Source organism: Anarrhichthys ocellatus, unplaced genomic scaffold, assembly GCF_004355925.1.
Source record: "Anarrhichthys ocellatus isolate YVR2014 unplaced genomic scaffold, GSC_Weel_1.0 scaffold17, whole genome shotgun sequence".
Taxonomy (NCBI): domain Eukaryota; kingdom Metazoa; phylum Chordata; class Actinopteri; order Perciformes; family Anarhichadidae; genus Anarrhichthys; species Anarrhichthys ocellatus.
In genome coordinates, this window is record NW_022280047.1 from 1,628,910 (window position 1) to 1,641,008 (window position 12,099).

The following is a 12,099-nucleotide window of genomic DNA, read 5'->3' on the forward strand; positions in this document are numbered from 1 at the left end:
TCATCCAGCGCGACGCTCTGAAGGGAGCTCATCCAACTCTTCAATGAGCAGTCGCCATTTAGTAGATTAAGCTAAATCAATCGGCGTTTACACAAGCGTTATGTTAATGTGAAGCACTTAGAAGCTTTAATACACAGTAGAACTTTAAAATCAGCAGAGAGAAAAGAGAGAGCAGTCAGAGCAACTGTTTATAGAATGAGTTGTATGAGCAGTAAAACCACATTAGGCCGCTTGGCAACAAAAAAAGAAAGAAAAAGAAATGCATGAAAAATGCACTCGCAGCATAATATTTAGACAAGCCAAATGAGAAGATTGAAAAAATAAGAAGAAGAATTTGCACAACGTGGCAGCATGTTAAGAAAGAATAATATAGAAGCTCATCACATATAAGAATACAAATGAGCAAAACACAGAAATGTTGGATATAGTTGGGGGTCACAAAAATATTTGTTTTCCTGCTGGAGGTCAGACATTTAAATATTACATGTACACAGCCATATACAACCCTGCCACCTCGGGGAATATATTCATTCTCTGCTTGCATAGCTGAGAAGCTTTAACATGAATAACTTAATAAACAAAGTGCCTTTGGAAAAACAATGTTCTACAAGGACAGTGAACAAAAATTACGCTTTTAAAAAGTCCAGGTGTTTGTGTATAAATCGCTAAACTTTGAGCCCACACAAGGCCAGGCTTTTCCTTGAGAATGTATTATTATAGCAGCTCAAATTGGATTACTGCGAGCGTGCTTCTTGGGACCACCAGAAGTGAATTAAGTCAGGCTAACTGATAACAGGTACGGAGGTCTGTTCTGACCCCGTTCAGGGCCGGAGCCGAGGCACCGGGAGGAGAACAGCGAGTGCGTAGCATGGAGAAAAGGTAAAAAGTTCAGAGTAGAAGAGTAAAAACATTGATGAGGCTCTTCCTCAGCAGACAAAGCTGAAGTCAGAGAGAGGATTCTATACCGGTGTGGAGGTGGCAGAGGTTTTACCGGGCTGACAAATCAACATTCCTTCACAGTCACAGTGTTGCTTAGAGTTTCTGATGAAAGCAGAGAGTCAAGCAGTGGCTGTATTGGATGATAGTGTGCGTGTCCAACCCAGCTGGGTGAAGGTCAAGTACAAAAGCAGCACAAAGCAAAGAAAAAGAGAGGCCGTCCGCACACTGAATACTCCCAAGCTCCCAAAGAATGTTGCAGTGACGCAGTGTTTCAACCTTCAAGGTCTTCGTCAGAAAAACATCTATATATAAAAACAGCAGGAGAGGAATCGCACTGTTCCAAAGTGATCTATACTGTGCAAGAAAACACAAAACAAGCTGTCCTGATCTCTTGAGTTGCCGCCCACATCTGCAATATGATTCAAATGGAAGTGAAGGTGTGCATATCCAACTATCTATAGTAGGACAATTGTATGTTTTTTTGTACATAGCTTTGGGATGATGGTTGTGTCCGTATCGTGTGATCTTTTTTGTTCATACTGACAACAACTGTGAAGGCTGGATCGCTAATCATTTTTTGGAGCGCTTGCAACATCCAGTGTGTGGACTATTGCTCTTTTTCATTTGCATGCCAAGGTTTTGACCAATTATTGAAGCAAAATGTACTTTCAGTTCACACACACACACACACACACACACACACACACACACACACACACACACACACACACACACACACACACACACACACACTTGATGTGACGCACTTTGAATTGCCTTGTTAAAAGGTGCTATTCAAATATACTTGCATTGCCTTGATTGCTTAACTGCACCATAGAGCGCACCTGTATGGAAAAAAAAAAATCAACATTTCTGATCTTCCTCCGCTCCCTAGAATATGTTTTTCCTTTAATTTGTAACATTTTACACAAACATTAGTTTGTTTAAAGCATAAAACAAATCATTTGTGTACTTTAAATGTAGCTGCGAGTCTTTTTATCGCATTTTGACATGTGGAAAATTTGAAAAAAATAAGTGCTTTATCCATTCATGTCACTGTGCTTTGATTGCTGCTCTCTCCTGACACAGGTTCACATGCACTCTTAAAGGCTCTTGAGACACCTCACAGTCACTTTGCAGTGTGGGTAACCGACGCACCTGCACTTTGAGCACTGGCTGTTTGGTCCCTTTGGAAGCTGGTAAGCTTCCTTGTGTTGCATGACAGTCGGGCTTCTTTTAAAGATGACACATGCTGCTAATTGACATTCAAGATACGTGACGCAACTGTGTAGGTGCTTTAGTGATGGAGATTGAGTTACTTCAAAGTTCCTTTTCATGTGGAGTTTCTGGTATTTTTTGTACGCGTCAGTCATCTTTTGTAGGTCGGCAAGCGTAAAACATTTTTTCCCTTCATATAACCCCTGGGGCTTCACTAAGGCGTGTGCAGAAACCAGAGGAGCCCAGCAGTGCTCTCCTGTACCTTGTAGGAACGCAGGTCCTGCTCCTCCACGTCACAGTCGGAGTCGCTGTGATAAGGGTCGTCAGAGGTGGTCCAGGACAGAGCGCCCTCCTTCTTCCAGGAATCACAGATGGGAACGTCTCTGTGAATCTACAAAGGATGGAGGAAAAATAAAAAAGATGGTTCGGTAAGAACATCTGTGACTGACTTCAAATACGTTAGGTCTTAGTGTTCAAGTCTTACGCTGACATTTGCTGTTCAACGTATAGCGAATTTCATAACAAAATTAAAGATCAGGTCTCGCACCTAGTTTCACACAAAAGACACAAAAAAGTTCACACCAAATTCCACTATCGACCTGCCCCTGATTGATTTCACTGAGCGTGTATTATTGTCCGTTTTCTTATTTAATAATGACTCTACTTGTTCTTTGTATTCTGCTTCCCTTATTCAACTAAACAAGTCCGAAGTAACTTCTTTATTTAATGTACACATTCAGCAGGTAAGGTGCAAAGTTATCTTTCATTTGGAGTCGTGTTTCCCCACCACCTCATGGATCCAGTATTCACTCTCTTTTAGCTCCGAGTTTGGTCTCCACCGACTCCTGAGAAAAAGATTTCTGCCTCTTTAGCTGCTAAATGCTCCTGTATGTTCACCAGCTCGTCGCCGACTGTGTCCGACAACCATTTGGTGCTGAACCAGTTCACAGTGGGCCAATTATGTAGCGTTTTAGAGTAAAAACTTTTAGACCCGTGTAAAAAAATCTTTCTTACTTCCTCCATGATCAGGATGCCACAGCGTACCAGACTGTCAACTGCATCCAGAGCGAAACTCTGGGACGACTGACAGGGCTGGGGGGGGAGAGAGAGGGAGAGAGAGGGAGAGAGAGGTTGAGACAGCACTACAACTGTCACTACCTACTGTACTTTGAGAAGTATGAAAAATGTAGAGAAAAAAAAGTATTTTAAGTGCATCTATCTCCCCGAAGTCAGTGTGCAACAAACTCTGTAGTTAATCCGTCCCACGTTGCTTTCGATGTTATTAATTGTTGTTGAATGCCTTTATTATAATGCATGTAATATTTGCATATTATTGATAATGTTTTTCTATCATCATCTGTCAATGTTAATCATTTTCTGTACTGCTTTGGCCATGCAAACGTCTGATCCGTCATGCTAATAACGCTTATTTGAGTTTGAATTTGAGAGATGGATGGAGACGATAATGGGTAAGCTGAAAAAGGAAGAAAGGTTAGACGCACACGCAGCTCCAGCCTCAAACGTCTCTGTGAACTTTAGGGGGAGACAGCTGACAGAGAGCATGAGGAGTGGAGTAGAGACGTAGCGGAGATCAGAGGAGGAGAACGAAAGATGGCCTGCAGGAAGGTGAGACCGGGAGCGATCATTTTTTCGGTGAGAAATGGGGGAAAGAGTAAGAAAGCTGCGAGCAGAAGAGACAAGAAAGCTCAGCTGCCGAAATGAAAGCTGAGCAAACAGAGAAAGGAATAGTATTTCTGGCTCACATTCTGAGCCCTTTAAGTCAGCCTAATGGATCACGTACACACACACACACACACACACGCACACACGCACACACACACACACATAATTCAAGACCTCTCTCTGCCTGAGATAGAGGCAGCAGAGCAGGATGAATGGCTGTTCAGCTCCATTAAACATCCATTGAATGAGGCACACTGTGTGTGTGTGTGTGTGTGTGTGTGTGTGTGTGTGTGAGAGATATGAATTCCTACTCACTGGCATGAAGCCCGGCGGCAGGAGATGGCAGAGCTGCAGGGCTCTCTCCGTCAGCTCGGACTGGCAGAGCACCACATCGAACTCCATGTCACCGTTGACCTGCTCTCCGTCCACGCCGTCGCTCCTCACCCTGCTGCTGACGCCACTGCCGACCACCTCGCACAGCATGGCCGACACCGCACACGCTAACACACACACATTTGACTGTTTGCTTTAAAACGAAATACACATTGTAAGCAAACTATTATTATATTGTCCAAAGTAAACAGGTTTTGATCTGTTTTCTTTGCAAAATATCTCAACATGTTTCTGTTTTGGGGGGGGGGGGGAGTATGAAGACAGCCTTTGGCTCCATTTACACAAGTGTTATCTCTTTATTTATACTTTTCATCCCCGTTATCCTGCTTTCATGTGCTGGTGGGAAAGTCTTGACATCCAGAGAGTGTTTTGTCCTTAAAATGAGTCACAGCCTTCGTCACAAAAGAAAAGGAAGGCCGGAAGAAGAACACTGAACACAGACCATAATGATAAGGAGGACTACTTTAGGTCTTTTTTGATGCTAATACTTTTGTACTTTCACTTAAAAGGTGCTAAACTTCAAATTCAACTGTCTGTTTTGTAAAGATATATTGGACTGCAGTCTACCTGAACAGAGAGTGAAGTTGCTCTCCCTCTGTGTGTGTTATCGGAGCTTCTCTGGGCTTTAAGCAGCCGTTCCAGGTGTGCTCATTTAGCGCCGATAACGGCGCCCCGACCCACAACGCCCACTCTCCGGTTGCCTCTCCGGTAAACACTGTTAGCTCTGTTAGCACCATAGACTGAATATAAGAAGCAGAAGGAGCCATTGTGACATCAACCATGCTTAGGAGTAACCGGTCAATCACAGTAAGCCCGCCCTAAAGCATACTCTGCTTTATGGTCTATTTGACTCTAAATGGACATTTACTAAGTGAACATCATGCTGTGTTGAAGAAGACTTGAAACTAGAGATTGAGACCATAAACTCATGTTCACAATGTTTACCGAGGTAAATCAAGAGAGAAGTAGAGTAAGTAGTAGTCATTATTTCATAGACTTCTATACAATCAGACTTCTTTCTGAAACCAGAGTCGTCCCCTGCTGGCCAGTAGAGAAAATACAATTCTCAATCTCAAAAAGTGCTCAATTTGGAATCGAGCACCTTTAAGTACAAATTGTGAATGAAGGACTTTTACTTGTAACGGAGTATTTCTACACTGTGGTATTGCCACTTTCCGTTGAAGAAGTAATCTTGAAGATTTTCATTGAAACAAGTCGCTATCTGTTGCCGAGTGGAGGTAACACAATGTGAACTGAGCCTTGGGCCCACAGACACAGGAACAACAGTAAGGGGCGCAGACTGTTAGGAGGTGAGATCCAAAAACACACGGCCAATTGCTGCTCACCACCAAAGGTGTCACCAAATAGAACGAAACAGAAATCGGAAAGATTGTAACTTTAGGTAAAGGATCCGAGTACATCTTCCACTACTGGATATTGCACAACAAAATATCGTTACCTCCGTACAGCATCCATGTACGTATATACACAGTACACTCAGAGGCAGCACAAAGCCCACTGCCCACCAGCAATTATGAATCACGCGGCCGAGTAGCTTCCTGTCCTTCACAACAGCACATTATTTTTAACTCCAACAACTATGCTATAATGGGGCTGCAGTATGTGTGGCTTCACCCCAGTCTGCCTGTTAGCACGGTATCGAGAAAAAAACACACGTTGAAGTACAATGTACATAACAGGCTCAAGGATGAGCTGATATAACACTTCAACCACATCTAGGCTTTCTACCACTAGATGATTTCCATTATTACTTCTACTTCTACTTATTACGCTTATCGCAAAACAAGAACGCCGAAACGGTGCGATTCTCCATTACCCCCAATTATGTTCAATGCCAATGTTTAACTGCAAGGTTAGGGAAAAATTGTAGTTATGGAAAATAAAACTGTGAAGTTGAAGCATGGTCTGATATATTTCTGCTCCCTAGTTTCCTGGGTAACTTCCTTTACAGGTGCAGCACTTCATCCATCATCTCTACATGTCATACATACTGACAAAGCTGGATATCGGAAGAGATTATCATACAAGCAGTGACAGAAGAAATGGTTTCAGCTGAAGAGCGGCACTGCCTTCTTCTTTCATTTCGGTGGATAAAAAAATGAGGTACTGCATGCACAGTTCCCCGACACTGCTCAAAACTTTGCATGCTTTTAACATTTAGAATATATAAAGTACGTAAACTTTGAAAATGTCATGTTTCAAACTGATTTTTGATACCGACATGCCAACAGTCGGAGCCACGGCCAAGGCCTCCCACGGAAAATAAGGTGCCAGTAGAACACAGGATCGCGAGATGATATTTAGGCTTAAATGTTATAGGGAAAGTTCTGTCAGCTACACAAAGTACACACACACGCAAAGGCACTCACCGCCAACAGCCTCCAAAATAAAGGTGTGTGTGACAATCTGGGCATGGAGGGCGAGGTGAAGCGCGGCAGCAAGAGAAGGACGGGGCACAATAAAAGGGTCTCTCCTGGAAGGTGGGAGACAGAAGACAGTAATGGAGACGGAGGCTTCACTGAAAGGGAAATTGGATTTTAGATAAGCAACACAAGTTTGCTGTGCAGCCCTTATCACTGTTCTTGGTTTCTTTTTCGACGGACAGAAAAACAAACCTAGACGGCACCACGGCTACGGTGAGGTGCGGGGCGAGCAGAGAGAGGGAGTAGCGGACGACCTCCTCTAAACTTCCCCCGAAACCCACGTCCCGGTTCCTGAACAGCAACTCCTCCGTGAGCCAGACCACATCGCGGCACAGGGCCGAGGCGCTCACACCCTGCGGAGGAGAGGTTTGGTTCCAGGAATGAGACGCCAGCGCTGACCATCTGGTGACGTTACGTTAAGAGAACTGGCGGGTGTGACTCAGAACATCACTGTCACACTCATTAAAACGGCAGGAAAACCAATTCTGTTTATGAGCCTCTTGGAGTAATGATGGATCCTTAGAGGCGCAGGGGGCGGATTTTAACTCTGACAGCACCAAGTGGAAAATTGCTCTGCCAGCATACCACCACGGGGGGGGGCACACGTACCTTGCGGTGTCTGTACAGCAGGAGACTTGACACCAGACTGGTGGACATCACAGCTGTGCAGGAGGCTGCAGCTAGAAAGAGAGAGCGCGCGCACACACACACAAACAGATAATGCGAGGCAATTTGTATACCATTAAAACAAAAAGCTTATGAAGATTTGTTTATGATTCAGCAGGGGAAGATAATGCTGGGCCTACAGAAGATGAGGTGGAGAATGATGGCGATGCTGAGGTCTCTCTCCGGAGGAGTTTGCTCTTTGGGTTCAGATGCATAATGAGAAGAAGGCAGGAGCCAAGACATCCGCCTCCGCCCAAACGCACAGTCGGCTCTTGAGCGAATAAAAGTGAGACGAGGTAAGAAGGTCGTCAGGAAACACTTTTACAAAAGTTACGATACTTAACATTTTCATTAAGCATGCTCAGCCTTTTTCAGCAAGACCACCACGATGCTCAAGAGCAATCGTTTTCATTCTGCCAATCCCACGCTGGACTCGAGTGTAGTTTTATCTCATTGATATCAGCCTCCGTGTTTACGTCTCCCTCTGTTTACCGTATCAGAGCTCTGCAGTCAGAGCTCTGCAAGACACTGCTGATGAAAAGCAAACATCCTGCTGAGGCTGCTCGACATTGAAAGAGTTCAACTACCGAAACCTGGTGTGTGTTTATGCTGTGAAGAAGCTACAGGAAACAAATTGAATTTGACACTGCGGTCAGCACTAACCACGATCTTTGATCAAAAACGAGGTCTACAAAGCAAAACGGTCATTTTCAGCATTTCTCTGACAACGTATCCGTTTTAAATATTGCTGGGAGTGACGGAACAGGAGGGAGGGGCCACAGTGAGCGGTTAGCTGTAGAGTTAGCGGTGAAAGGCTACACACCTAAAACTCCTCAGCAAGACAACCAACTTTTTATTAAAACAAACGTTTGTTTGGCTGCACTGTAAACAGACACACTAGTTGTCCTTCTGCTGTAATCCCGACTGCTCAGCGAGCGTTTGTATTAAACCACTAATCACATTTGTCGCAAAATCCACCAGAACTGAAATCGGGATTGAAAAGAAGGATAACACAGTCGGTGAGAAAAGACCCACCGTTGGCTTTGTGCCATCTGAATGTGTCGCAGTAAATTGGATTCATTGTCGAGGGAGTTGCACAACAAATCACAGAGTAGTAAAGTATTATTTGCTTCAGCTGGAAACATTTGGAAAAGCTTTATTTAATTATATTACAGACATTTTCTGTAATGCTCAATTCACTTTTATTACAACATTTGTGGGTAAGGAGGAAGGAACATTAGCCAATAAACTCTAAACGGACATTTTGAGAGTTGATGACTTGACACCATATTTCTGAGAAATAAAAGGAACACTGTAGGCACACTTCGAAAACGGCGATACATTTTACCAGCCGCTTATCTGAGGCTACAACTGGAGTGATACGAGCGTGTTATTTATGAGTCTCCGCTGTGCATGTGTGAGGGAGATATGCAGCGGCGCGTCAGACACAGCGTGTCATATCCTGGCTCTGTTAACACAGAAACCCTGCAGACAATGACAGTGTTCAAATCAGACAAGAAAAAGTGTGGAAAATAAGTGTTTGTTTGTGAGGAATTTACATTGCCGGAACCCTCGCGTTCGCTGTGTTTTTGATACATGGGAACAAATAAGAGATACAAGAGGCTTCAGCGGAGACAGTGTTGAGTGCCGGAGCATGTGAAGGATGGAGACGTACACAAAGAACTAAAACTGCTCACATACGTGCTGATAACAATCCAATTATCAGTCTCTGTTCCTTCTCACCTATCGATGTCACTCCGGGTTTCGTTTGCTTTGTTGCGTCCCGCGCTCTCAGAAGAATTAAACACAGGCACAGGAAGGGAGAAGCCACTTTTGCAAGTCAGGAGCCAAGCTGAGATTGAGCGAGGATGTTATTTTCATTCCGTTATCTTTTTTTTCGCTGGCAGACTGTGTAATGTTGACGGTAATTGGACCAAGTCTAAGAGGATGAAAACGCTCATCGGAGCTCGCATCGCGTCTGTGCCAGATTCGAGGTTTATCTTCAAAGTTTGGGAGAAAGTAACTTTTGGATTTCACAGATGTTAGATACAACACAATCCAAATCCGTGTTCCATTGTGGTTTGTCCACATAGAGTGTAAACTCACACTCACTCGTGCACATAGGTGTGTACACGGGGGGGGTTACCTGTTGTTGAGGATAACAGGCAGCAACAGGTCCTGTAGAGGGAGCCATTCACCTACTCTGCACCTCCCTGACTCGCACATCTCCTGCATACGTAAAGACAAAAATATGGATGCACACATGCACAAAAGTAGAATGTCTAAATCTTCCAATATTGGTGCTTTGGTAAAAACTAAGCAAGGAATATTAGACCATGTTTAAATTAAAACATTTAATCCCAACTATCCCTGCTGCAGCCCATTTCCTCTTCTTATTATTGCCAAGTGATAACCTTCAGTTCCACCCAGTTGCCATTTTATTGGGTACACCTACACAACAGTCCTGCAATAACGGCTACCGTGGTGAATGTTATAGGGCTCAGTTTTTGTTGAAACAGTTTGAGAGATGTGTTGATTCAACATTTTAGAGGCTGCAGCTTGTGGTTCTCTTGAAACACATTGCTGTATATTGGGAGATATTTCTGATCCTGGACCGACTAACTATGCTCCACAACTAGAAGCATGTTCTGGACTACAAAATGTTGAAAATGACAACACCCAGTATTGTATGCCCCTTTATCATTCAATCAAAGACAGGCAATACCTATAGGGTCCAAAAATCATAAGTTTTGAGTGCAGTGGATATGTTTTTTAAAAGAGAACGTCAACATGCATCTCAAGAAGCCAAGTCCGTTTCTCCACTTCCAAGGAGAGTGTGATTTATAAGAAGGCTTATTATTTGCCTTCCACAAGATGAAGATTTAAAAGGACAAGAAAAATAAAGGCTTTCTTTCATTTTTTTTTTTTTTTTTTAACTATTCCAAAATTATTCTGACTACTGAAGATCTTTAAAAAATAATTCAAATAAAACAATCATGGAAATGAGCACCACTTTTTGGTTGCACTACTCGCAACTCATGCCCGCTCTTCAAAGGGTTACAAGCCCAAAAGGTTGTGCGTTGCGTCTGTAAATGCTCTTTGTCCTGTGCACCTTGAGAGAAAAGGGCTGAGCGAGGTGGACCCTCACGCTTCCATCCGGTCTCCTCCAGAGTAGAGACCACAGCCACTGGAACACAGAGCCTAAGTCAACCTGTGAGGAGATCACACACACACACACACACACACACACACACACACACACACACACACACACACCTATAAGAGTCATACATACAGAGACATTACAGCAGCAATACCACTAATGAGCAGGATCTATGATGAGCACTAAGAACAATAGCCGGCCTGAGAGTGTTGGTACTAGAACTGGGTGTTCAGTAATGAATACTGTGTACTGGATGACAGAACAAAATGATGAGGCGAGGACCTTATTATGGCAATTAACTGAGAGAAACACCCACTCTCCAGTATCCTCTCAAACTGCAGATAACGGAGGGCAAGACTAATGGAGACTAATAACAATCACTCTGCAATGAAATGCAAACCTCTAATCAACAAACACTGGCCGGTGAGGAATTCGCAAAGTTGTGAAACAAGACTTTTAAAAGTTGCACTCTGGCCGCTTGGTTTTTCCTTTGAATATTATGACTTATGTCAAAAAATATTGATAGTGCAACATAAATGTACTGCTAATTATCAAGGTCTTTTGGTGGAATATATTGTGTTTCCATAGTTGTAGTGTATTGTGATTTAATGACACTGAAAGCTGTATATTTAATTACAGTGTACATGGGGAAAAAATATGTCAATAGTAATGGATTCCGTGATGCCTATTATTATTATTTGTTCTAGTCGGCGGATAATCATGCTCTAAGTTTTGGAACTTAAGTTCCCATCATGCTTTGGGGGATGTAAAATAGGTATAGCGTATAATGTTGCCATGGACTCAGTGAGTTACACTGTGTGCTACAACTTGAGCCCTGGCAGACAGAATTAGATATTAGCACTTCCTGTTTGCATTGTTTCCATGGCTGTTCAGACAACTCTCACGGGATTACTTTGATACTTTGCAACGTGGCAAATTTTCAGGCAAGTTCTGAAGTTATACAGACTTCTTTCTGTGATTTCTAAGCAGATTTATTGAGGGGTTATTAGAGATGCACATCAGAGATACTTGATATCCTCGGGAGGTGTAAGTGACATTGAATCTATAAATCTGTGCATCACGTCTGTGGGTTGAGTACGATTGTGCGTCACGGCCTCGGCTGCAGCACCAACGTGTTAACAACCGGGTTTAACTACAACAACAAACTTCCTGTTGTTTTTAAAACTCCGGCACGTATCCGTCCCACCTCACGCAGTACCTTTGCCTCAAGTGTTTTTCGGGGCATAACTGACAGTTTGAAAACCGCTGCGTGAAACCCGTTCCCTTGCTCCTGAGGACTTTACAGATGGCTCATATTAAGTGGTGTTTTGTGTGTGCTCGCCAGTGTGTGTATACACGCAGCCACCTGTGTGTTGTCGGTCTTGGGCACACAGTCGTAGGAGATGCTCACAGGCACCAGACTGACATCGGGGACAGATCCCTCTTTGATGAGTTGTGTGACGTGAGCCAGCCACCGGCCACCTCGGCCAGACTCCGCTGACACACCGACGCTTATCGCTTGACCCTCATGTAGCAGCTCACGTACCAGCTGGGGGGGGGGGGGGGGAAATGGCAGAGACAAAGATCTGAAAA

The 12,099-nt window shown here is 43.7% G+C and overlaps 1 protein-coding gene across 3 annotated transcripts in view; it reads right to left on the minus strand.

Moving 5' to 3' along the window:
• The window catches only part of gpat2 (glycerol-3-phosphate acyltransferase 2, mitochondrial), a 122,350-nt gene that overhangs the window by 4,842 nt on the left and 105,409 nt on the right, over window positions 1–12,099 (minus strand). For all 3 annotated transcript variants that reach the window (XM_031856517.1, XM_031856516.1, XM_031856518.1), the window contains 10 exons: window positions 11,873–12,055; window positions 10,456–10,554; window positions 9,490–9,572; window positions 7,484–7,614; window positions 7,287–7,357; window positions 6,870–7,030; window positions 6,624–6,727; window positions 4,156–4,340; window positions 3,172–3,249; window positions 2,420–2,548 (listed from right to left, as the gene is read on the minus strand). In XM_031856517.1, the coding sequence (XP_031712377.1) occupies window positions 2,420–2,548; window positions 3,172–3,249; window positions 4,156–4,340; window positions 6,624–6,727; window positions 6,870–7,030; window positions 7,287–7,357; window positions 7,484–7,614; window positions 9,490–9,572; window positions 10,456–10,554; window positions 11,873–12,055 (1,224 nt within the window). The remainder of the gene's footprint in view (window positions 1–2,419; window positions 2,549–3,171; window positions 3,250–4,155; window positions 4,341–6,623; window positions 6,728–6,869; window positions 7,031–7,286; window positions 7,358–7,483; window positions 7,615–9,489; window positions 9,573–10,455; window positions 10,555–11,872; window positions 12,056–12,099) is intronic.